This window comes from Leptonychotes weddellii, chromosome 2, assembly GCF_054177405.1.
Source record: "Leptonychotes weddellii isolate Sample4059 chromosome 2, ASM5417740v2, whole genome shotgun sequence".
Classification (NCBI taxonomy): Eukaryota; Metazoa; Chordata; class Mammalia; order Carnivora; family Phocidae; genus Leptonychotes; species Leptonychotes weddellii.
The window spans coordinates 172,726,300-172,750,480 of NC_138370.1; the positions used below are offsets into that span (position 1 = coordinate 172,726,300).

The 24,181-nt window shown below is 46.7% G+C and overlaps 1 protein-coding gene across 7 annotated transcripts in view; it reads left to right on the forward strand.

Annotated features, from left to right (window-relative positions):
• ZBTB49 (zinc finger and BTB domain containing 49) overlaps positions 1-24,181 on the forward strand; it is a 58,881-nt gene that overhangs the window by 32,337 nt on the left and 2,363 nt on the right. Inside the window, exons 1-9 of one of the 7 annotated variants that reach the window (XM_031017999.2) lie at positions 405-616; positions 826-1,229; positions 8,404-8,574; positions 10,693-11,795; positions 14,286-14,332; positions 20,379-20,452; positions 21,216-21,440; positions 22,070-22,152; positions 22,245-22,406. In XM_031017999.2, coding sequence (XP_030873859.2) covers positions 8,423-8,574; positions 10,693-11,795; positions 14,286-14,332; positions 20,379-20,452; positions 21,216-21,440; positions 22,070-22,152; positions 22,245-22,406 — 1,846 coding nt within the window. In that variant the 5' untranslated portion in view covers positions 405-616; positions 826-1,229; positions 8,404-8,422. Of the gene's footprint in view, positions 1-13; positions 162-404; positions 617-825; positions 1,230-1,314; positions 8,575-10,692; positions 11,875-14,285; positions 14,333-20,378; positions 20,453-21,215; positions 21,441-22,069; positions 22,153-22,244; positions 22,407-24,181 lie in introns of those variants that run through there. The other 6 variants (XM_081812625.1, XM_081812626.1, XM_081812624.1 and 3 more) reach the window with 6 other exon arrangements.

The following is a 24,181-nucleotide window of genomic DNA, read 5'->3' on the forward strand; positions in this document are numbered from 1 at the left end:
GAAGTGACGGCCCCGGAAGCCGGACGCGGATCCGGCCGGCCGAGGGGGCGTTGTCGGGATGGTTCCGCGGCCGCCGGAGCCCGGCGAGCGGCGCTGAGGGCGGCGGCGGCGGCAGGTGAAGCAAGGCGGCGGCGGCGGCGGGGCAGGAGCGGCCTCTGAGGGTAGGTAGCCGCCGGGCCGGGGACCGGCTTCGTGGGGGCGCGGGGGCCCGGCGCGGTGCAGTGGGAATGGCCGGGAGAGCGGGCCGGGCCCTGAGCCGCCGCCCCCGCCCCCGTCCCCGGGCAGCGCGAGGGTCGCGCGGGAGTTGGGTGCGGCCCCCGGACCCGGAGCGGAGCCTGCGCCCCCGTGCCGTCCCCGCGCCGCCTCCGCGGCCCCCGGGCGCGCTCCCGGTCCCCTCCCGTCACCCTGTAGTCCGGCAGTGCTGAGCACCACGGCGCCCCTGGCCCCGCGCGGCCTCGTTTCCGTGTGAGCTGAGCGCGCGCGTGCGGCGGGCGCAGGGACGTCGTCCCCGGTCCGGTTCGGGCGGCGGTGAACGAAGGGCACTCGCACAGCGCCTGCGGCTTCGTGGTTTAGCTGCTCTCCGCGGCCCCCGAGACGGGGCTGGCACACGCCGGTGGTCAGTGAGCGTGCCTAACCGAGTGACTAGCCGGTGAACGGGTGTGAGCAGGGTTTGTGAGCTACGGTAACCCCGGGGCGGCCGGGGTGGTGAGGACGGTGAGGGGGGTTTCACTCCCGAGGCGAGGGGGTTTAGGCCTGGAGCAGGGAGTGCATCCCTTTGCCAGGCCCGCCATGACAAAATGCCGCCGACTGGTTATTTTCTCGCAGTTCTGGAGGCTGGAAGTCCAAGATCAAGGTAGCAGCGGGATTGGTTTCTCCTGAGGCTGCACAGCTCCGCTCACAGACACCCACCCTTGTGCCTCGTTTTCACACGGCCTTTCTTCTGTGCAGGAGCATCCCTGGTGTCTCTGTGTCCAGATCTCCTCTTACGGGGACATCAGTCAGATTGGATTAGGGTCCACCCTAATGGCCTCATTTTAACTTAATTACCTCTCTGAAGACCGAATCTCCAACCCAGAAATATTCTGAGTTACTGGGGGTTAGGGTTTCAACATAGGGATTTTGGAGGGAACACGATTCAGCCCATCACACAAGGAATTCACCAGAATGGACAAGGAAGAAAACGTTTTCCAACAGAAGTGACAACGTGGCTTCGAGGTTTTAAAAAGCAGGTGCTTGAGGTTTTTTGTGTGCCGGGCACATATGTGTGCCTCATTCTTGTTTACACTCTCCTGCATTTGTTTTTTCATTTGCTCCCCCTGGAAACCCGGTGGGGGGGCGCTTTCTTCATTCTTTATCTGTAACCCACGTTTTCAGCACACGTCTCTTCCTTGAGGTTTTCCCTCACCCTCCTCCTTCAGATTAATTTGTACTTCTCACTCAGTATCTCCAGGAAGTGGCTATTCTTGTTTTTCCTGTGTCTGGGGCATCGGAGTACAAGAGCACCTGGCTCTGGGGGTCCCAAACAGACCACTGACAAAATCCAAAGGCAGAGAAATGGGTGGTGGTGAAACAAGAAAGGGATTTATTTCAGGGAGGCCAACACGGGGAAGACGCAGACTAGCTTCCCAAAGACTGTTTCCAAAGTCTCAGAAGTGCTTCCAGGTTTATATTAAAGAAAATCTGGGACAAACATTGGTGGATATGTGCAGGTGGGCATCGAAGGTCAAGTCCATCGTTGTCTTGGAGTCAGTCACGTGGGGTCTTCCTGGCTCAGGGCAGTCCTTATGGCTTGATGAGGTAGTTTCAGTTTCCATCAGGGGATGCTTTGCCTGCAGGGTCTTTTGCCTGATTAAGAGATGAGCCAGAGGGCGCCTGGGTGGCTCAGTTGGTTAAGCAACTGCCTTCGGTTCAGGTCATGATCCTGGAGTCCCGGGATCGAGTCCCGCATCGGGCTCCTTGCTCAGCGAGGAGTCTGCTTCTCCCTCTGACCCTCCCCCCCTCATGCTCTCTCTCTCTCTCTCATTCTCTCTCTCTCAAATAAATAAATAAAATCTTAAAAAAAAAAAAAAAGAGACGAGCCAGAAAGAAGAATGTAATCAGTTAGAAAGTACAGACCGAGGTGAGTTGAATTGCTCGTTCAGTCCTGTAGACTGAGGCTTCCTGAAGGTGTAGGTGACCACATGTGAGTTTTTTCTCCCTCGTACCTTCAGTGTCCGGCATGTAGTGACAGTCTGTAAAGTTAAGTGAATGATGTGAAAACTGAGACAGGGAGCAGCTCTCACTTTATCAGCATTTCCTCCTCACAACAACGTCTTGCACGTGTCAGGCACACAGTAGCAGTTCAACCACGTGGGCCTGCAAAGCATCGTAGAGTCAGTGTAGAGCTAAGGCAAGAACCAGGCTGGCTTGCTTGAAGCCATTGTTTTTGTCATGGGGTTTGGGGTTCGGGGTTCCGGGAGGGGGCTGCAGATTAGGAATAAGCCATTTGAAAACCATCATGGCCAAAGACGAGGGTAGGACCACGGTAAGGCAGGCTGGGTGCTGAGGTGTGTGAACTGTGGACCCTTGGAGATGTGATCCATGAATGGCCCCAGGGAACAAACTTGTACAGATTCTTCACGTTTCACCAGTTGGTCAAGTCTTCCACAGAACAGAAGGGTCTTTGCTCCAGGAGCCTCTCTACAGAATAAAATTCCATTCTGGCTCTTATTCCCTTTAAAAGCACCTCTTCATTCACATTTAAGCTTTTTCTTATGTTTTTCTCTCTTTCCCATATTTTCATTCCTTTTGATGCCATTCAGTCCCTCTTTTTACCATCACACTTTTGGTATAGATTTGTAGCATTTGAAACAGGATGGCACTGAGGTGCCTGGCTGACTCCATTGGTTGAGTGTCCGATCTTGATTTCCGCTCAGGATCTCAGGGTCGTGAGATCAAGCCCCATGTAAGGCTCCGCACTGCGTGTTGAGCATGCTTAAGATTCTCTCCCTCTCACTCTCCCCCTCTTGCCCCACTTGCGCATGTGCTCACTCATGCTCTCTCTCTAAAGATAAACAAATAAAATATTTAAAAAAAATAAAACAGGAAGATACTTTAGAAATTATCTAACCCAATGGGGGACGCCTCCATTTTTACATGTCCAAAAACGGAAGCCCAGAGTCTCCACCCATCCAGAAGCTATGTATTGAGCATCTGCTGTGTCCAGGGCGCTCTTGTAGGTACCAGAGATACGCTGATCAATACAACAGTCTTTACCACGGAAGGTGTTTGTTCCTTACCACACAGAGTGAGTAGCTGCAGAGGGGGAGGTAGGTCTGTGCTCTTTGTGTCACACCAAGCACGCATTCATCCTCATACATGCTGTGCTTAACTGGGCAGTCACACATGGGTGGTAGACTGAAGGGGCAGCTGATTTGATCCAAGGAAGGCCTTTCGTCTGTCACATGTAACTCAGAGTAGTGGTTAAGCACGTGGGCTTTGGAACCATTCCCTTGGTTTAAATCCTGACTCTGCCTCTTACTATTACTTATTAGCTGTGTCCGTTTTCTCTGTACCTGGTCAGGTTATCTCTTGCATCGCAACAAACTACCACAAAACTTTGTGACTCAAAAATTTATTTTATCTCACAGTTTTGTGGGCCAGGAATTCAAGCAGGGCTCCACTGGGCTGTTCTTCAGCTCTGCGTGATATTCCGCTGGTGTCGGGTGTGGCTTTGTTCCCATATCTGGTACCTGGGTAGGGGGGCTGGAAGGCTGGGCTCAGCTGAGTCCTTCTTGGGCGCCACGGATTCTCCCCAGTTGGGCGCCTTACAGCTGACTCAGGCCTCAGAGTCACTCTTCCAGAAGACAGACAGTGGCAGCTCTCAGCTCTTAGGGCCTCAGCCCAGAAATGAGGACAGTTTTGCACCCTTACTTTTGCCTGTTCCATTGGTTAAGGCAGAGGCTGCTCAGATTCGAGGCAGGAGAGACCTAGATCCCACCTCCCCTTGGAATCGGAATGTCAGAGTTGTACTGTCTTTAATTCTCCAGGTACCTCATTGTCTTCATCTACAAAATGAGGATAATAGTAGTATTTATCCTGCGTTTATCATGAGAATTAAATGAGTGTGAATTAAGTATGAAATGAGCGTGAGAATTAAAAGGATATGGGTAAAGGGCTTAGCCTAGTGGCTAGCATGTTAGAAGCATTTTATAAATATGTGCCATTTATTATTATTGATCTTAGGTTCATGATACATTTTTATTTGTAGTTGTTATTCATAGGACACACGAGGAATATAAGACGTAAATTATTTTTCCAGAGCTCTCTATAATCTTGTTGGGAAGGTACAGGATTGACGTCATGAAGCCGTTAGAGAACTATACCAAGTAGTGTGAAAGAGTTAAGGTTTTTACAGTCAGCGTAAACTGTGGAAGAGTTCATAATTGTGCGTGTTATTTCTATAGGGCTGGAAAATGTCTAAAGCAGATTCAGAATATTTGCTGTAGTTTAGCATTTAAGTCTGTAGAGGAAGGTTTTGTGTTGTCTTTTTAATGTTCTTTTTCTCATGGGCCATAGCATAGCCCAAGAGCATGGGCTCCACGGTTAGGAACCAGGCTTTAAATCCTGGCTTTGGAACACAGTAGTTTCATGATCTTGGGCTAGGTATTTAAACTCCCCATTTCTTAATTTCCTCACCTATAAAATGATGATAATAGGCTTCTGGTAGCATTGTTTGAGTTAATGGATAGAATGTGCGTAGCACGGTTTCTGACCCATAGTGAATAGTAAATGAGAGATAATAAGAATAAGCCAATAATCCTTTTCTTTTCAAGCCACCGATGGGACAGGGTAGGTACCTGATTGCTCCATCATTTGGCTGTTCAGTTCCCTTGAGGATTCAACACGAACAGTGCCCCACCACCTGACATAATGCTTTCCCTTTCTGTATTCTTGTGTTGGCTGATGTTATTCTCTCTAGGTGATATCACCAGTTTTCCTTGCATCCCACCCTGATCTCAAACCAGGAGATCGTGCCAATGCTCCAAACTTTGCATATCGGAAACTAAGCTTTCCATAAAGAAATAGGGGACTCAGAATAAGGTGTAGAGCTGGGGCTGAGATGATGGGGGTAAGTTTTAGAGATTCAAAGTTGAGGGGTCGTACAGTTGTAGACGTTTAGCAGGAAGTTGGAAATGTGGAAGTGATGGTCAAAGCTAAAGTTTCACATTTAGGAGTTGTCTGCTTAGAACAGGTGAAAGCTGAGAATAGGTGTGATTGTCAAGGGAAAGAGAAGGCTCAGGGGCTGAATCTTAAGGGACATTAACATTTGGGGGCTCGCAGAGCACAGCATAGAGATGGAACAGGTCAGAGCCGTAGTAAGAGGACCCGAAGGGTTCTGGGGAGAGAGGATGTTGAGCTGGGCAGACCATACTCCACATGCTGCAGCACAGCTGGGGAGAAGGGACCGAGGAAAGGCCACTGTGGGCACGTGTGTTGCAGCAGAGTGAGAATGGCAGCAAGACTACAAGGGGAAAAGGACTCGAGAGAAAGTAAACTGGGTGGGGGGGTAACTGGGTGACAGGCATTAGGAGGGCATATGATGTGATGAGCACTGGGTGTTACAAGTAACTGATGAATTATTGAACTCTACATCTGAAACTAATGATGTACTATATGTTGGCTAATTGAATTTAAATTGAAAAAGTTTATGAAAAAGGTAAAGTGGGATGTGGAGTTGCTGTTTTGAGAGGCGTAAAAGAGAGGCCTATGATGAATAGATGTACCTAGCAGGAGGATTTTGTTGTCCTGTTTTGTCTTGGTGTTTGCAGGAGCTGGTGAGCCGGTAGGTCGGGGACAGGGAAGCAGCACAAGAGCTGAGGATGAAACCAAGTCCTGGGGGAGGCAGGCTGGGTGGGGTCAAGGGGAGAAGGGAAGTTGGCTTTGCATAAGAGAAGGTACCCTTCATCCTGTGAAGCTGAAGGGATTGAGGGAGGGATGAGTGAGAAATTTGGAATTGAGAAAAGAATTTAAAGGCACTCAGGTTATATCAAGTTGTCTGTGGGCTCAACCTTCTTAGTGGAGTCAGGGTCGGGTCGCAGTCACTTTTATGGATGAGGGAGACAGACATGGTGGGATTGAAGAGACCGGAAAGGACTCAGAAGAGCTGTTGTGAGAGTGTAGAGGAAGTCGAAAAAGACATAAACATTAACTGTTGCTAATTAGCAACAGAGGTTAGCTCGCATGGATTTTAATGGTCGAGTATCTGCTGTGTGCCATGCAAAGATGAATAAGATGGTCCCCTCAGAGCTCACAGCAGAGTTGGAGACACAGATGATGGAGCATAATGAGAAGTTGTCTTGTGGAAGTATGTATGGGGCTATAAGATCGCAGAGGAGGGACCCCAGAGTCAGACTCGAGGAAGGAACAGTGGGGAAGAAGGAACAAATTTCAAAATGGCAGGAAAGGCTTCTAGGAGTTGTTGACAGCTCAGCTGAGCCCTGGTAGGGGAGTGGGCCTTAGTATTCCCAGGACAGGAAGTATCAGAACCAAAGGCTTTCTGGGGAGAGAGTAAGGCAACGGTCTGTAATCTGTCTGCTTCACAATTACCTGGATGCTTACAGTGCAGGTGCCTACATCCCATGCTAGACTGAGCAGAACTCTTGATGGTATCCAGGAATCTGCATTTCTAACAGGCTTTCCAGGTGGTCCTTATAGATAACATTTGTTGAATACTTAATGTCAGTTGCTATACTAGATGTTCACATGGGCTCTCACAATTGTGTCAGTAACCCGTGAGATAAGATGAGGAAAGTGGTCATTTGCCCAAAGTCATGCAGGTAGTGAGCAGTGGGTTAGGGCTCCAAACTGTCCCCAGTACAGCTTGTTTAAGGAGGTGCAGGTAGTTTATTTTGGCTGACACATAGTGGGCACAGTGGGGGATAAGGTGGTGGTGATGCTGGTGATGGTCATGGTGGTGATGATAGAGAAGGAGGAGCCGGGTTAAAAAGCTTAGGTTTTGGCTTTGTGGTTTAGTGGCTTTTTCAATAATGCTTATGCACCGAGGATGAAAGCAAATAAAGCAGATAATGGCTTTTTAGGTTTTTACTGTACCAAACTGCCACATTAGCCTCCATAGGCTTCTCCCAGTCTGACTTCATTTCTCCCCACTACATTTCTTCCCGTAACTATATCTCACTGGATTGTGCTCCTGTATTTGTTTAGTTGTGTGTCGTGTACTTTTGTGTGTGTGTGTTTCCTTTAATAGAATTTAACCTTCATGAGTGTGGGGACCTGGCATATTTTGTTTGTTGTTATAGCCCTAGTACCTGGCACATGGTAGTCAGTCAGTAAATAGATGTTGAATAGATGTGATCCCTTCTATATTGATCCTCTCATCTTCTCTCTCTGTCTCTCTCTCTCTCTCACACACACACACACACACACACACACACTCATACGTCATGTCCTACACTTACTTGGCTTCAGCACTCTCAGGCACAGTAGGCACCTTATGCTTTCTAGTATTTCTGCCCAGGGTACCTGCAAGACAGGTCTCTGCTACAGCAGTGCCTTAGCAGAGAGGTAAGAAGGAACAAATGAGTATGGAGCGCCTGGGTGGCTCAGTCAGTTAAGCGTCCAGCTCTTGGTTTTGACTCAGGTCATGATCTCAGGGTTGTGAGATTGAGCCCCACGTTGAGCCCCATGTCAGGCTCTACACTTAGTGGGGAATCTGCTTGAGATTCTCTTTCTCCCTCTCCCCCTGCTCCTGTGTGCTCTCTCGATCTCTCTCTCTAAAATAAATCCAGGGAAAAATGGGAACAAATGAGCCGATATGCTGCTTTGTGATGCCTCTTTTATTACTTTCTAGTGGTGCTAGTTTATTTTGACTTTTTATCTCCCTAAATAAGCTCCTAATTTTCCCACCTTCTAATTCAGTGCCCCATGTACAGGTACTTAATAAGTATTGACTGATCTCATCCAGTTGATTTTTTTCTAACTTCAAGTGTCTGTATGTTTTCCTTGAACTATTCCTAAGTAGAAATGAGAGAAGTGCACATAGCGTTAGCGTGGTCATATTCTACATTGGCGCTGTCAAATACAGTGGCTGTTTAAATAAATTAAAGGTTTAGTTCCTCAGTCACTCTAGCCACATTTCAAGTGCTCGGTGGCCAGATGTGGCCAGTGGCCACTGTACTGAACGGTGCAGATACAGAGCATTTCTATCACTGCAAATGTTTCTGTTGACCAGCACTGGTCTGATGCCCAAGACACAAAGTTTTTGTGGGTTTTTTGTTGGTTTGTTTGAAGTGTGACCAACAAGGAATCATGACCACGAGCTGCCCGTCAATCAGTGGGTTCCGGAGCCATAATTGCCAGTCGTATCGCCGAATCTCAGTCTCTCATTCACGTTCTTTGCTGCAGGTCTCCTGGGTGGCTGAGCATGGACCCAGTCGCTACTCACGGCTGCCATCTTCTCCAGCAGCTGCACGAGCAGCGCATTCAAGGCCTGCTTTGTGACTGCATGTTGGTCGTGAAAGGGGTGTGCTTTAAAGCACATAAGAATGTTCTGGCAGCGTTCAGTCAGTATTTTAGGTACGTATTTTACGCTCTGTTCTTCTAACTGTACGGAGGAGAAGCTCTTCTAGCATGGATATATTTTGACTAAATTTTCTTTTCTCCTTGGATTTCACTGTCCTTATCTTTGTAGCAGATTGTGGATTTTTTGCTTTTTGTATTTAGAGTAACCTGAGAGGAAAAGAGCCTTTTAACTAAAATATATTTGGGCTGATTGAATGTATTTTGGCACTCTGTCTTTGATTTTAATAGTTCTAATTAATGTCAGTCTTCTCTATATATTTCTTATCCTTTCAGGATAAAAAGATTGAGGAGTAGAATTCCTGGTAAGAACTTTCTTGTGATAAGAAATTGGAGAGGGGGGCGCCTGGGTGGCTCAGTCATTAAGCGTCTGCCTTCGGCTCAGGTCATGATCCCAGGGTCCTGGGATCAAGTCCCGCATCGGGCTCCCTGCTCCACGGGGGGCCTGCTTCTCCCTCTCCCACTCCCCCTGCTGGTGTTCCCTCTCTTGCTGTGTCTCTCTCTGTCAAACAAATAAATAAAATCTTTAAAAAAAAAAGAAATTGGAGAGGGGAAACATCCTATGTATTATTTTTTTATTAAAATATTTTAGTGTTTTTCATTTGAATATTCTAAGAAAATAAGTTTGAATTCAATTTACTTATTAATATAATCATTTTTGGATTATTAGAATTAAGTATTTTACATACATTTTCTGATTAGCTGAGATTTATCTCTCGAAGCACTAAAGCTTCTTTTTTTAATACCTTTTTTTCCCTTAAAACGCATACCATTTTCTGCTCTAGTGAACAATATATGGAACGTGATTTCATCTTGCCTTGATAATCTTGAATCATCCAGTTAAATTAACTCAGCTCTCATGTGTGCCCTAGTACATAGTATAACGGGTCAGCTCACCGAGGTGGCAGCACTATTTGTCCCCATGCAACCTGGTCCCAGACTTGGTTTTCTCTACCCCTTTTTAATGTGTTCTTCCCTTTAGGTAAGAACAAAGCTGAAGGCTGTTTGGGGAAAGCAGGTGATCCCATTAGATAAGATGTCTTCAACAAACTTGCAAGACCAGTTACCTAAGTCAGCTTGCTAGTTTATATGCAGTACAAATTCGTTCACCTGGAACTCGATGAGTACCCAGAATAAAGTACCTGGGCTGCATGGTGCCCCCTTCCCCTCATTAACTCATAGGCCTGTTCTTTTTCTCACTGCTGAGAAACCTCTAACAGGTCAGATTACAAAATGAGTGTATCTCAAGTCCCTAGAGCTGTCAGATTCATAGAGACAGAAGGTAGAATGGTGGTTGCAAGGGGCGGGGGGGGGGAGGATGGGAGTTAACTGTTTAATGGGGACAGAGTTTCTGTTTGGGAAGAGGAAAGATTCTGTAAATGGCTGGTGGTCATGGTCACACAACAGTGTGAATGTACTTAATGCCACTGAATTGACAGTTTGAACTATATTTAAGTACAGAGTTTCTAAACAGTTAAAAATGGATCAAATGTGGAGTGCGTGGGTGGCTCAGCCGGTTAAGCATCCCGACTCTTGATCTCAGCTCAGGTCTTGACCTCAGGGTTGCAAATCCAAATCCTGCATTGGGCTCCACTTAAAAAAAAAAAAAAAAAAAAGGATCAAGTGGTAAATACGTATGTTTTGCCACAATTAAAAAATTAAAATTAAAAAAATGAATGTATCAAATGTTGGTTTATTTTACTATTTTTATTTTTAGACATGTTTAAGGCACTTAGATATGGAAATATTTTTGTTATGTGTTTTATGGCCTGAAATATAATTTGCCAAGCTAGACATGAAATACTGAAAAATGTGTCCTGTAATATCCTATATTATACTCTGTATGCAGTTAGTAATATATATGAATAATTATATTTTAAAAGAACAATGAGTGTATTTCAGAACTTTACTTTGAGATCTGTTTGGAAGGTTGGATATCCAGCACGCTAATTCATCTGAGTTGCTTTATTGAATGGCTTACCAAAATTTTTTAAAGGATTGAAATATACTTAATTTTAAAATCGTGGCATTTATAGAAGGATAGTATTTTTTAATGGTATCATGAGCATTATTTATAAGAAAAAAATTATCATACCATAATCTTTCTTTTATCAGGAGCCTCTTTCAGAACTCTTCAGGCCAAAAAAGTGATGTTTTTCACTTGGATATTAAAAATGTAAGCGGCATTGGGCAGATCCTGGACTTCATGTACACTTCTCACTTAGATCTTAACCAGGATAATATCCAAGTAATGCTGGACATAGCACAGTGTTTGCAAGTTCAAAATGTTCTGAATCTGTGTCACACATTTTTGAAGTCCACCACTGTGGAACAGCCCCCGGGCGTGTCTTGTAACAGCGCGTTCTCCCTGCAGAGCACCCCGCCTGCCGATGCGCACTGTGCAGTAAGTGAAAACTACCCTCCTCATTTGCTGCAAGAGTGTCCCGCCGATGTTCAGCAGAGTAAGGTTTTGGATGAATCACATTCTCACGCTCCACCGTCCATTAATCTCCATCAGTCTGCAGGGGAGGCATCCAAACAGGCGCCCGACACGCTGGATGGCACCTGCCCAGAGCTGCCTTTCAGACAGCCGAGTTACTACTACAAACTCAGAAACTTTTACAGCAAGCAGTACTACAAACAGGCTGCGTGTCCTGGTCACGAGAGGGTGAATGAGCAGCCCTTCACTTTCAGCACAGCCGCGGACCTTGGTGCCGGCGACAACCAGCCTTGTGCTGGCAGTCATTCCGAATGTGTCCTGGAGTCTTCGGAGCATTTGCCTTCCCACTTCTTGGCCCAGCCCTTGAGTGAATCTGCCCCAGACCCTGACTCAGACAACCCGTGCCAACCACCCACCAGACAGATGAGGCTCAAAAAGGCCATTCACCTTAAGAAGCTAAATTTCCTCAAGTCCCAGAAATCTGCAGAGGAGCCATCCAAAGGCAAGCTGGATGACGGCTTAACGAAGAGGGTGGAGTGCGCTAGTGCAAATACTACAGAGAAAGCCACCAGCCACGGTGCTGAGGAAAAAGAAGGTGAAGAACTCGTCACTTCTGAGCGTTTTAACTGCACTAACGAAATGGAGAGGCCCGAAGAGCCTGCAGCGCTGGAGGACCAGTCCCAGATGCTTCAGTCACAGAGACAGTACACGTGTGAATTGTGTGGAAAACCTTTTAAACACCCGAGCAATCTGGAGCTTCACAGACGGTCACATACAGGTACACTGATTCAGTACCCACAGGCAAAAGGAAAGGAGATGGTGCAGACGATCAGACACCACGACCTACTCCTGCTTTTGTAAGAAGTTTTGCTGTTGCTTGATGACGTCATCGATAATTCCCCCCAAATCAAGGAGCGTTAGCTGCTTCTTATGTTTTTGGTGATTACTTTTAAAGAATAATCTCAAAGTTCTGTAGATGCTGTCATAGAACTGGTTTAAAAAGATGGCACATTTTTCATTTTTAATTATGGTTTTATATGATAAAGTTTCCATCTCTAAAGAAGTGGAGTGAATTGTTTTGATGCACTGAAAATTTCAAATATATTCTAAAGCGGATAAGTTCTATTTGCTCTTTAGAATTAAAGTAAGTTTATCTTTTTAAAGCATGATAATTGTCAGTTCCATTCAGACTGAAATAAGAGTAATAGTAAAAGTTCTCTGGGAAGTAATTTTCCTATCAGATTTTTTTAAATTGTGGTTTGGGAGGAGGTAAATTTTTTAATAAGGATCAGCTTTAACTATTTGATATTTTCAAATGAAGATTCTTCCTCTTTGAACATTGAATTTTCAAAGCCTTATTACCTTAATTCATACCTCGTCCCCTTTCCAAAAAGTTTATTTTTCCAGGTGCTCATTTGAAGGTGTTACATAGTACATACACGTTACATGACGCAATACTTATGTGTTACTTTCCTTCTTGTGGTTAAACTTGATGACTCTAATACATATAATAAATTAATGACAGTTAGAAGCATGAGATGTCTCTAAAGGATGTCTCTAGCGTGACCGCTTTACGGTGCTTATGTAATTGTGGTTGCTGACCTGACATTCTGTTACCACTTTGGATTCCCTGTTTGCGTAGGTGTTTGCTACCTCTTGTGTTATTGAGAGACTTAATACAGATGGAAGCCCTTCATAAGTTTTAATGTATTTAAACATAAAGTGCTGTCATGGAGGAGGAGGGGCAGTTCAGAATTACTTTATATGAAGGCAGTATCATTGACTCAGTTTCGCCCTGGAAAAACTTGATTTAGGTCATTTTGTTTGCATAACTTTCCTAGAGCCGAATGATCATTAGAATTTTTATTTGAGAAACATATCTAGTTAGCTTTAAAGGAAACAGAAATTACGTTGTTTGTCCTGAAGGAACATCTTTGGATGCCCGTAGTCATATAGTCATGGCACAGATGTTTCCTGGGACAGAAACTGAGAAGGGTAGCACTTCTCGGATTATGGTCTGGAGAACCCCTTCAGGGGGTCTTTGAGGCCCATACTGTTTCCAGCATAGTCTGTGACGTTACTTGCCACCTTTTCCTTCTCCCACGAGTGTGTAGTGGAGTCAGCTAAAGGCCACCCAGCTACTCTGGTGACCAATGAAATGTTTGGTCGCTGTTTTCATTTCTGCTATGACTTATACCAGCAGATACAGCCTATGTCAACAACAGCTCTTTAGGGTCCTTGATTATTAAGAGTGTGAAGAGGTCCTAAGAGCAAAAAGGTTGAGAACCACAACAGTAGGGTTACTGACCCTGGACACGTGTGAGTCTTAGTGACTGGTGGCCTCTTTTTTTCAAACTGTTGTAACTTATACTGGGGGCTTTCACTTAACATTATCTATCATCCCCATAGTTTCAGACCTAAATGTAGTCACTGAATACAGGATTCATGTGATTATAATTGCTCAGGGTCAAAACCTCCGCCTTGGCCTTGAGGAAGCCTTAAACAGTTTTAGGAAAAGATCAACATGAAAATGTCCTGGCAAGAGCTCAGAAAGCTAGTGAGGTGGCAAACCCGAGCAACACAGTAAGAAGGGAAACGCTAATTTTTTAAAAGAATCTGAATGAAACCACTTGATTTGAGGGGAATGGGGAAAAAGGAAGGTTCTTGATCTTCAAGGCCTAAAAGTGTTTTACGGGTGAAAGGTGGTACCTAGAAGTACACTTTTCAACAGATCGTGTTCTAGAGACTATTCCGAGCTGCTGTGGCTTCTTCATAGCGGAGTCCACTCTGCATCTGTTCTATTCCGGAACGCAGTTATTCAGAGTTCCTAAAATCAGAGGTGAGAGAGAAGTGGGCAGGGAAGCACATCTCCCGTGCTGAAATCTTGTTTTCCCCATTAGCGTGTGTCAGCCAAGGCTGAAAGGCAGTGGAGAGGGGCTTCTCCCTGGCACACTCTGTTTTGGGCTCCTCCATGTGTATACCTCGTGTGGTGTGAATGAATCACCCTCGTGCTGTCAGAAGTTGGTGGTAGAGGTGTCAGGCTGAAGGGCAGGTGAATAAGATGCTGCTGTTGAGCTCATCATCTCTGCTCGCTGTCTAAGAGCCAGAGAGAATTATAAGGATGTAGAGACCGCCCATTTTCATACTCTGATAAAGAACACGACGCTCCCTTTTGAAAGAACATGGGAGACAGTTTGAACATTTTAAGCAAAATAATGGTGCAAATATGACTAATGATTTTACAAGTTGTTATTTTGTTTTGTTTTAGGTGAGAAACCTTTTGAATGTAACATTTGTGGGAAACATTTCTCTCAGGTGGGAATACTCTTATTTACTGTTAATAATTGGAAACCTGAAACCCAGTGTTTTTTTAATTATTATTATTATTATCATTATTATTATAAATAAGACATACGTTCGGACTTAAGAGAGAAGCCTCTGATGGTATCTGTAACTTTGACTTCACACTAAATCAGGAGAAAATAATTTTCAAGAAAACACGTTTTTAGTTCATTGGGGGAAAAGTAACATTTTTTTGTAAGTGTGTGAACTCCCCCCACCCCACCCCCTTAAAGATGGGTCCATTCCAAGTATATTTCTTCTCTCTCACGAATGAAGTTTCTGGTGAACCACAGCGAGCACACATCCAGAGGCTGCACACGGCTGGGCTCCATCCAGGACACATGGCGTCTTACTCTTAGCGGCCCAAGGTTGTTCGGAGGTGGGGAACAGAGCGAGCAGTTCTCGTTCCCGCTCCGACTGCCTTTGGCTGACCTCCCATAGCTCATTTGGACATGTATGAGTTCTCTCATCCAGCCCGCGTGTGCTGCACCCTCCCATGGGCCGTGTGCTGATCTGGGCACTGGACATAAAGAAACCTAGAGATTTCATGTTTTAGAGAAAATGTTGGCTGTAGCCCGGTGGGAACCTGCTCCTGAAGTAGGAGGAGGTGACTTGCTCTGCCCCGTGCTGGGCCCTGGCATTCCAGAGGTGCACGCGAAGCAGCCACTGCACGGCTGTTGTTACACCCAGCGGGCGGCGGGCACGCTGGACCCCGTAGTATAGCACCTCCTGTGGACGCTGCTCCCTGGCGCGGGGACTCCGGGCTGGGCCGTGATCCAGGAGTAGAGCCCCCTAGGCTGGTAAAGGCTGGGCGGCAGGCCCTCCCCAGAGCACAGAAACTCAGTGGCAGCGCTGTGTTCAGGCACATTCCCCACGGAGGCAACTCTCCCCCAGTGTCCCCTTCACCCTCCCACGCACCCAGACCTGTGCTCTGGTGACTTCTCACGCCTGCGGCTCCCTGCGTGCAGTGACTGACCAAGTCCTAACCTCTGCCTTTGCGTCTTTAGTCCGTACTTGCCATCAGGAGGACACCTGGCACCCACTAAATGTTCAGTAAGTTTTTGCAGAGCTGAGGGGGCTCCTCACCCCTCCAGCTGCCATGCACTTGAGGCCTCGCTTCTTCACTGCAGCCTCGCCCGGGGCTTCCAAGCTGGGGCTGTGGAGCCGGATGGTGTGCATTTGGATCCTGCCCCTGGCTTGCTACTCAGTCACCTCGGGCAAGCAGCCTCACCTTTTGGCACTTCAGCTTCCTTGTCTGTAAAACCAGGGAGATGAGATGACTGAGCCCAGCCGGTGTGTGGGGACTACCTGAGTCAGTAGGAATACAAACTCCTGCCTGGCACGTAGTTAGTGCTCAGGGGGCATCACTGTTTCCTGTCCTGGTGCCGGCCCCTCTGTTCTTGCACACCGGTCTTCCACCACCATCCTGACCTTACAGCTTTGGGGTGGGGAAAAGCCGAAGGCCTGGACTAATGACGATTAATAATTAGCAACCATAACTTCTCTGGGCCTCATTTTTCTAATTCTTACAACAGGGATGTACTTCCTCATGTGAGTTGTCGGAGCAGTGAATGGAACAATGGACATGAAAGCCCTTCATCCATTTAAAATGTGGTAACAGTGTAGGTTCTGTCCTCCTTGCTTGGGAGCCTTCTGTGACTCTTCACTGCTAATCAAAGAAAACCAGATATTCAGGCATCCGTAGTCAGCCTTCAGCCTCCTCTCCCGGCACCGAGGCCAAGCCCCACCCTCCTCTTCGGAGATTCTGATTCCATTGCTCTGGGGTGGGGCTTGATTATTACAGCGTTTCTGAAGTGTGCCGCTAAGGTTGGGGACCACTGCCCAGACCTTGTCCTGCACTTGCCTTCTTGAGTCCCATCAGGGGCAGCCCCGGCTGACAGACACACCACTGAAATCCTCCTCTGTGCTGTTGTCTGTATTTTTGTCAGATTTTTGTGAATGTAGGATTATGTATAGTTGCAGTTTTCAGATGTATATTGCTGTTTATTTCATAGCGAAATTGTGAAATTTTTTGTGAACAAGGACCTTTTTGAAAAAAATTCAGCAAGTGTTTATTGCGAGCCTACAGTGTCCAAGGAGCTCTGCCATGAGCTGGAGAAGTATACATAGGGAGCAGTATGGGCAAAGAAAGAGAGTGGTCATTTCTGCCTGGAAGAAGTGGTGTTTGGGGTGGGTGAGGACATGAAATGTGTTAAGAGATTGTTTAGGTCAGCCCCAAAGACAAGCAGGCATTTGATAAGCCTGGGGGTCTCTGGCATTCTAGGACAAGAGAGCTATCAGGTGGTTTATATGGGGATACTTTGTAAGCAGTGCCCACTAGCCATCCTTCACCTTAAGCCAGGTGTTCATTTCTTTGAAGGAAATGGAGTGAATGTTTGTGGTTATGCTGGATTGGAAAGCTCCCATGCTCTTGCGGCCCTATTTGCTTTGGTAGAAGTGAGTTTGTAAGTATTTTCCCTTTTGGAAGACTTGAAAGCAAGAAAACAGATTACCAATGAGAATACATCTTTTATGCTATTTACTTAATTTATATTTAGTAGGGTCAGTCTTGGGGAAAAATAAAAGTTAACCACAACCTTGATGATGAGGTGTAAGCATATGGTATGTGAGCTTCGAGAAACTACCGTAATCCGAGATTGTCACAACAGACTGTCCATCCGTTGACGTCATTCTGGACACGGTCTGTGCGCGGGTCTCAGCCCTCAGGAGCCCTGCGTACTTTAGAGTGTGAGTGAGGCTCCGTCCTTAGTGCCAGGGCCCCCGCATGGAGTAGAACCTGGACCGGTGGGTGCCCCCAGAGGAGAGGGAAGGAGGGGGCAGGTCTGCGTACCTGTGATGTGAGCAATGAGAGGAGGACACTTGGGGGCACTGAGCTGGCTTTGGGAGAGTAGAGCAGTTTGGTCTCTCCAAAGAGGCAGAAATGGACACTTTGAGGGGCTGGTGCAGTGTCTTCTGGCAGTGCTGTCAGAGAGGGGTGCCCCAGGCCCAGGACATGGGGTATGGGGTGGGGTTGGGGGGCATAGCCGTGTTGGAGCCCCGTCTGGAAACGGACGTGCTCCCCAGGGCACTGGCACAGCCTGGCACCACAGGGAACATGCGGAAGTCAGAGTGTTTCAGTGAACTTCTCGTAAGTCGTGAGACTTCCGGCCCTGAGGTGGTACCCCCACACTCCCAGTATCCGGTAGAATGATCATTGCCGTTTAGGTGACAGATCCATGTTCATCTCCAGATTTCTTTCTCCCTGTTAATTTTATTTTGTGAAATCCTGAAGCCCCCAGACTCCTGAACTAGATGACTTTAAAGATCTGAGATTCCTTTTATGTTGAAAATGGTATGATTCCTTGGCTATTTTTCCTGGAAATAATCTGCTGTCTTTAGAAGAATGCTCTGATAGAGAATATATGCTTGGTTTGTCCAGGTTTAAATACAGATGCTCACGTACATATAAGGAGTTATTTTTTAAATTACTCAACAAATCAGATATTAGTTCTTTTCTCCAGCAGAGTTTTTCTCTGAAAAATCCTGACAGCTCCCTCCTAATTTAAAATATTTGCTTGGAAGGAGCAGAGCCCCCTTTCCTGCTAAATTCTGGAACATAACAGACAGCATGGCAGCACCACCAGCCTTCGAGACCACAGTCGGGCCTGGGTCGGGGTGTTTGATCCCACCTGTAGGAGCCTGGGCTGATTACTTCCTTCCCAGAGCATCGGTTCACTTTTCGGTAAAATGCGACACTACGACTTTGTAAGGGAATTGTGGCGTTATCTGCAGATACCTAGCAGAGTACTTCCTTCCTGGTGGTCTCTTATTGATCGATAGCAGTCGCGTATCCAGCTATAGATAATCTCCAAGATGTGGACTAGCTACTTAGCGGGTACTTAGTACTAGAGTAAGTCAGAGTTCACCAAAAGTATGGATACTTGACTAAAGACCAAATAATCAGGCTCCCAGTTTGCTTATGTAATTTGGCATAAATCAATGACAGCATTATTGGACTTTTTTTGCCTGACTCTTTCAGTATTTAATCTACTTTTATACCATTGGTCAGATCCTTCTAGCTGGTGGAAGATTTTCATTGTACCTTTCTGATATTAATTTCTGATATTAAATAGCTAAAATTTTTTTCAAGGGTTTGTTTTACTGTTGCTTATTACACTATTTTAAGTGGAAGGCCATTGCTACTTGCTTTGAAAACAAGTAATTGTTACGCTTTACTTAACAAGAAAGGATGCAGCACTGCTAAGAATTGACTCAGAGAATCAATGTGAAAACACATTTCAGTCATGATACATCGTTTACAAAATAACTTAAAACAAGAAGGACCTAATTTAACAGATGAGCAGATGGTTCTATTCAAATTGTTACATAATTGATGAGCTTTTCTGGAATTTGGAATTGACTGACTTAAAACAGTCAGTAGTGCATTATCTTACCTCCAGTGAGCTGTTTCCCAAGTGACTGTTGTACTGAATCGTCAGCACAAGCTGGTTGATTCTCAGAGACTCGTGAGAGTGTAGACTCACACAAACCAAAGCTCATTTTTGGCCCAACCTTGTAACGGGAGAAGCTGTTTTATTTATCTGAATCTGAGTCTTTCATCTGGAAAAGAGAGGTGATCTAGCAGTGACTAAGAGTGGTTCGGTGATGCGTGTAAGGACCAGACTGCTCTTGACAGTTGTTTTATTATTGTTATCATTAGTCATTCTCTTAAAATATGGGGATTTCCCAGTGTTTTGCCAGATTCTTTCCCTTTCGTTATCTGAAATAAATCTGGGTTTTTCCTAAGCCATATTTATTGTATTCTGAAAGATAATATCTGACTTGGTGATTTCCCGGAGCCTGACACAGAGAGTCTCCATGTTCTGTGACATAAAACCCCCAGATCGCACTTTCTCTGCTTGTAAGTTTCCACGCACATGTGGACTTCAGACCATCTTCAAATCCATAGCCATGAACTGTCTGCATTTTATTTAAAATCAAGTTGGCAGATTTACAAAGCCAAATTTGTTAGTTGGTGTTACTGTTCGTTCTCCCTTTTTGGCTAAAATAGTGCATAATGACTGCACATGTTACCCTTGGGTATATTCATTCATTTCAGTGTTTTTGTAACAGAACGCTATAAAAAAGTAGGCAGGGGACATGACAGATTGAGTCTATTAAGTTAAGTTCCAGCAACGGAGGATTTTGTTTTCAAATCCTAATTTGAAACATTAGCCAGGAGCTTTTTTAATACGAGGCAATTGCAGTTTTAATTTCAGTGTACTTTAGGCAATTTCCTATTGACTTCCTATTGATTATTACATAGAAATCTATTTTGTGATCTTCATTTAAATAAGTTATTCTTTGGGAAGCCCTTCTAGTTTCAGAAATTAGGAACATAAAAGGTTCTGCAGTGAACCAGCTACTGTGAAGCCCCTGACGTGCATTTTTGCACAAAGGTGAAAAAACAACAGCCCTGTCCGGGAGAATAGCTGTGCTGCCGCAGGAAGGCCCGTTTGCACGTGTCTCACCTTCTCTAGGAGCAAAAGCAGGTTTTTAAAAAGGAAGAAATCCTGCAGGTGCTCCTTTCTTTTTTTTTTTCTTCCCAAGAGATGCTTGCATGTAGATGGTCTGAGTTAAAAACCCCAAATAAAGCGTACCAAGGTCTATTTAAACTACGAGGTCGGCAGCCTCCACAGTGTGCCGGGCCCATTTCAGAGGGAAGCAGCACAGTGCACGCCTGAGGTGGGACAAGCCAGGGGCCCACGTGGGGCAGGCACAGAATGGAGACGCATCCGTGTTCAGCAGGCTGCTGGGCAAGGCAAACTCCCCAGAGTTAGACTTAGGCTGGTCCCTGATCTCCTTGCACATGGCTACTTTTGAGTTGTGCGTATGTAATCTTCACTGGGAAAGTTAGACCGGGACCTGGTTCAAGCTGTCAGTTTTCCTTTTAAATTATAGGACCTGTAAGAAAATTTTTCATTATTGGTATGCTTTTTCTTTCCCTGCTTTCTTGCAGGCAGGTAACTTGCAGACTCACTTACGTCGGCATTCTGGTGAAAAACCATACATCTGCGAAATCTGTGGAAAGAGGTCAGTGCTGGGCTTATTCTTCCATTTGTAAGGATCAACTTGTAGTCTGTCTTTGAACTCAGTGTTCTCTGAGCCACCTGTGGGCTCCCTCTGTCACTGAGGAAGACAGGTAAACCTTCCGGCTTTCCATGGGATACATGATGAGAAGAACAAAAAGAAAGAGAAGTGTTAATTAATAGAAAATCTAGGACACGAGTCTTACGAAATGGGATTTTACATGAAACAACATTATTTTATACTAAAGTTTCCATTCATTCCAAGAATGTCTATTATCATAGATAAATGTTCCCATGGAGGTGACTCTCTTGTGGGGAAAATGAGACTTGGCAGCCAGAAAGCCTGGGCATCAGGAGAGAGGGCTGGAGGAAGTGCCCCGAGCTGGGCAGGGCTGTGACCTGGTGATGGAGTGTGTGTGGGGGGGGGACCCCTCCTCCCCTCACTGGGTCATTTGTCGGGAGTCCACACGCTCTCATGGAGCGGTCGTGCTCAGGCGGCAGCCACCAGTCACAGCGATTCAGTCGTCCATTTACTTCACCATTCAGCATGTCTTTGGCACCTACTGGGTGCTGAGTGCTGTGAGGGGAACACAGAAATAAACGTACAGGTTCTGCCTCTGATAAGGTCATCCTCAAGAATGGTGGGCAGAGACAGACATGGGACAATTGAAGTCCGAGTCATCTACTACAGCGCAGCACGTGCCGTGGGGATGCTAGAGCAAGAAGCAACTCTTGTTCAGGTCCAGGAAAACCTGCTGTCTCTGCAGATGGGAGGAAACAAAGAAAGAAGAGCTGCCTAGCCTGACATGTCTCCCTTTCTACCGTGGCCACCTGAACACTGACGACCCCGTTGTGTGCCGGGGGAGCGCGGACCGCTCATTTCTGGTGCCTCGTAGCATGGACCCCCAGCTGCTTCAGGTGGCCCTGTCGCTTCACTGTGGCCTTGTTTTACACGATGTCTTAAATGGGAACCTTCTGAACGCCATTGAAAAGTAAGGCATGCGTTTAAAATCATGTCCCTAGGCAACATCTTTTCCCAAATGGAACCAGTTATACCATCAGGTGTGGTGGAAAGGAAAGGAAACAGATCTCTGTATCGGAGAGCCTGGCTTGGAATTACTCCCCGAGCCAAGCTGCTGACCATCTTTGAAGAAGAAAGGTGAAACTAGGTAGAAAAACAAAAACAGAACACTTGCATCATTTTCTACTTTCTTTTAAAAAAAGAGATGGGGCACCTGGGTGGCGCAGTAGGTTCAGCGTCTGCCTTCGGCTCAGGTCATGATCCCGGGGTCCTGGGATCGAGCCCCGCATCGGGCTCCCTGCTCAGCGGGGAACCTGCTTCTCCATCTCCTCCCCACTGAGCAGGGCCGCCGCTCATGCTCCCTCTCACTGTCTCCGTAGTTATCTCTGTCTCTCTCTCAAAAAAATCTTTAAAAAAGTAAATAATAAAAAAGAAAAAAAGATTTTTAAAGTGCACATTTCAAATGAATCGGGCCACTTCTGATGACATTCTGAAGGAATGTAGGGAGCAGTTCATCTCCTCCCTCAGTGACTTGCAGTCACAAAGATGTGCAACAGTGTAGAAAGAAATTCATAATTGAATTTTCAAATTACATTACAGGTTTGCAGCGTCTGGCGATGTCCAGCGTCACATCATTATTCACTCAGGAGAGAAGCCGCACTTGTGTGACATCTGTGGGCGAGGTACTGCTGCGTGTTTTCCCTTTTTTGTCCTGAAGACTGCCAGTTGCAGTGTTCTCGGTCCTTCTGCTGAGCATCTGTTGTGGTCTCCCCAGGGTTCAGTAACTTCAGTAACTTGAAGGAGCACAAGAAGACACACACGGCCGATAAAGTCTTCACCTGTGACGAGTGCGGCAAGTCCTTCAACATGCAGAGGAAGCTGGTGAAGCACCGGATCCGGCACACGGGAGAGCGGCCCTACAGCTGCTCTGCCTGTGGTAGGTTTCCCATGGGCCCGCAGCGGCGGTCACCCTGCCGTCCCTGGTGGGGGCGGGGTGCCGGTCCCCGCACCCGCTCTGCCATCGGCTGTTTTGGTGTCGTGGGTAAATCATCCCTGTTCTCAAAGGTAAAATGGAGGTGGTGCGATTTCTTTACCACCTCCCGTGGCAGTCTCTCGGTCAGTCCTGCATTCTCGCAGGCCTGTGAGTTTCTGTGAGGTGTCCAGAGCTGTCGTAAGGTGCTCTGCGGACAGAGCTGAGACAGAGTCCCAGGCTCTGCGTGCTCCTGGCCCAGGTCAGTGGGGTGTAGACAGTTGGGAAAGTGTGGGAGCGTGTGGTGTACCGTAGCGGGCGTCGGCGTCCTGCAGCCTGAGGAGCCGGCGTGGGGGCTGCGGCTGGACCGTCCGGCAGGAGCATCGAGAGCACACGACGGGGTCAAGAGGGAGGGCTTCTCGAGATCCCGTGTTAGGAAGCAAAGGCCCCTTCTGCGGGCATTTGATGCAGCAGTGAAGTCTCGGGAGGAGAGGCACGGCTGGTGGCCCTCACTGTCCAGGCGCATTGCTGCACACGTGAGGAATGGGGACTCGGAGTTGAGTCCCGCTACCCCTGATCATAGTGTTTGAGCCTCAGAAGAACTGGGTGTGCGTGCGTGTGCACGCGTGTACGCGTGTGCCTGTGACAGGTGCTTGACAGCGCGAACTGAGTCACGGAGGAGGGAGGGAGTGACCGTGTTTCTGGGTTCCTGGTTAGAACGCATGGGGAGACTGTTCAGGGCCCAGCTGTGGGAAGGCGGGAGCCGAGCACTCCTCCGAGCGGCTCATCCTGCCTGGGAGCTGCCATCTCAGGGCGGGCCTTCTGGGGTGTGACCGCAGCAGAGCTTCACTGTCCTCTCCCACTTAAGTTGTGTACCGATCTCCTGCGTGCACACTTAGCAGCTCCATGACTATTCTCGTTACTCTTGATTAAATTGTGTTGGGGCGCGTGTAGTGCAGTCGGTGGGGTGTCCAACTCTTGATTTCCGCTCAGGTCATGACCTCAGGATGCTGAGATCCGCGCTCAGCATGGAATCTGCTTCCCTTCTCCCTCTGTTTCTCCTCCCTGCTTGCGCGCGCGCACTCTCTAAAATAAAGTAGTATTACTTTAAATCACAGATGCAGTCTCAAGTCACTAATTTAAATGTCGGTTCCAAATTATCATTACAGCTTTCAACTTGATTTGAGGTTAAACATCCTCTTCCCTCCTCGGCTAGGACTTGCTGCTGGCTGAGACCTCAGTAGAGGAGGAAGCAGAGGGGGCCCTGTCGTCCCCACCTTACACGTCCAGCCCTTTCCCTCACCTCACTAACCATGGTTTCTGACCTTGACAAGGTCAGCCTGCAGCCAGGGGGAGAGAAAAAGAGAACAAGAATGTTCATTCTTACAGGACAGGGTCAAAATTTTTTAACAGCTTTATTGAGGTAAGATTCCCATACCGTGAAATTTGCCCATTTAAAGTAATCAAGTCAGTGGTTTTGGTATATTATTCACAGAGTTGTGCAACCCTCACACACCATGGTCTATTTTAGAATATTTTTATTGCCCCAAAAAGAAGCTCCGTGTCCACTAGCAGTCACTCCCTGTTCCCACGCCTCAGCCTAGGCAACCATTAAGCGCCCTTCTCTCTCTGGATTTGCACGTTCTGGACATTTCATATAAATGGAATCCTACAGCATGTGGTCTTTCGTAACTGACTTCTTTCAATTAGCAAATCCACTGTGAACATTTGTGTATAGTTTG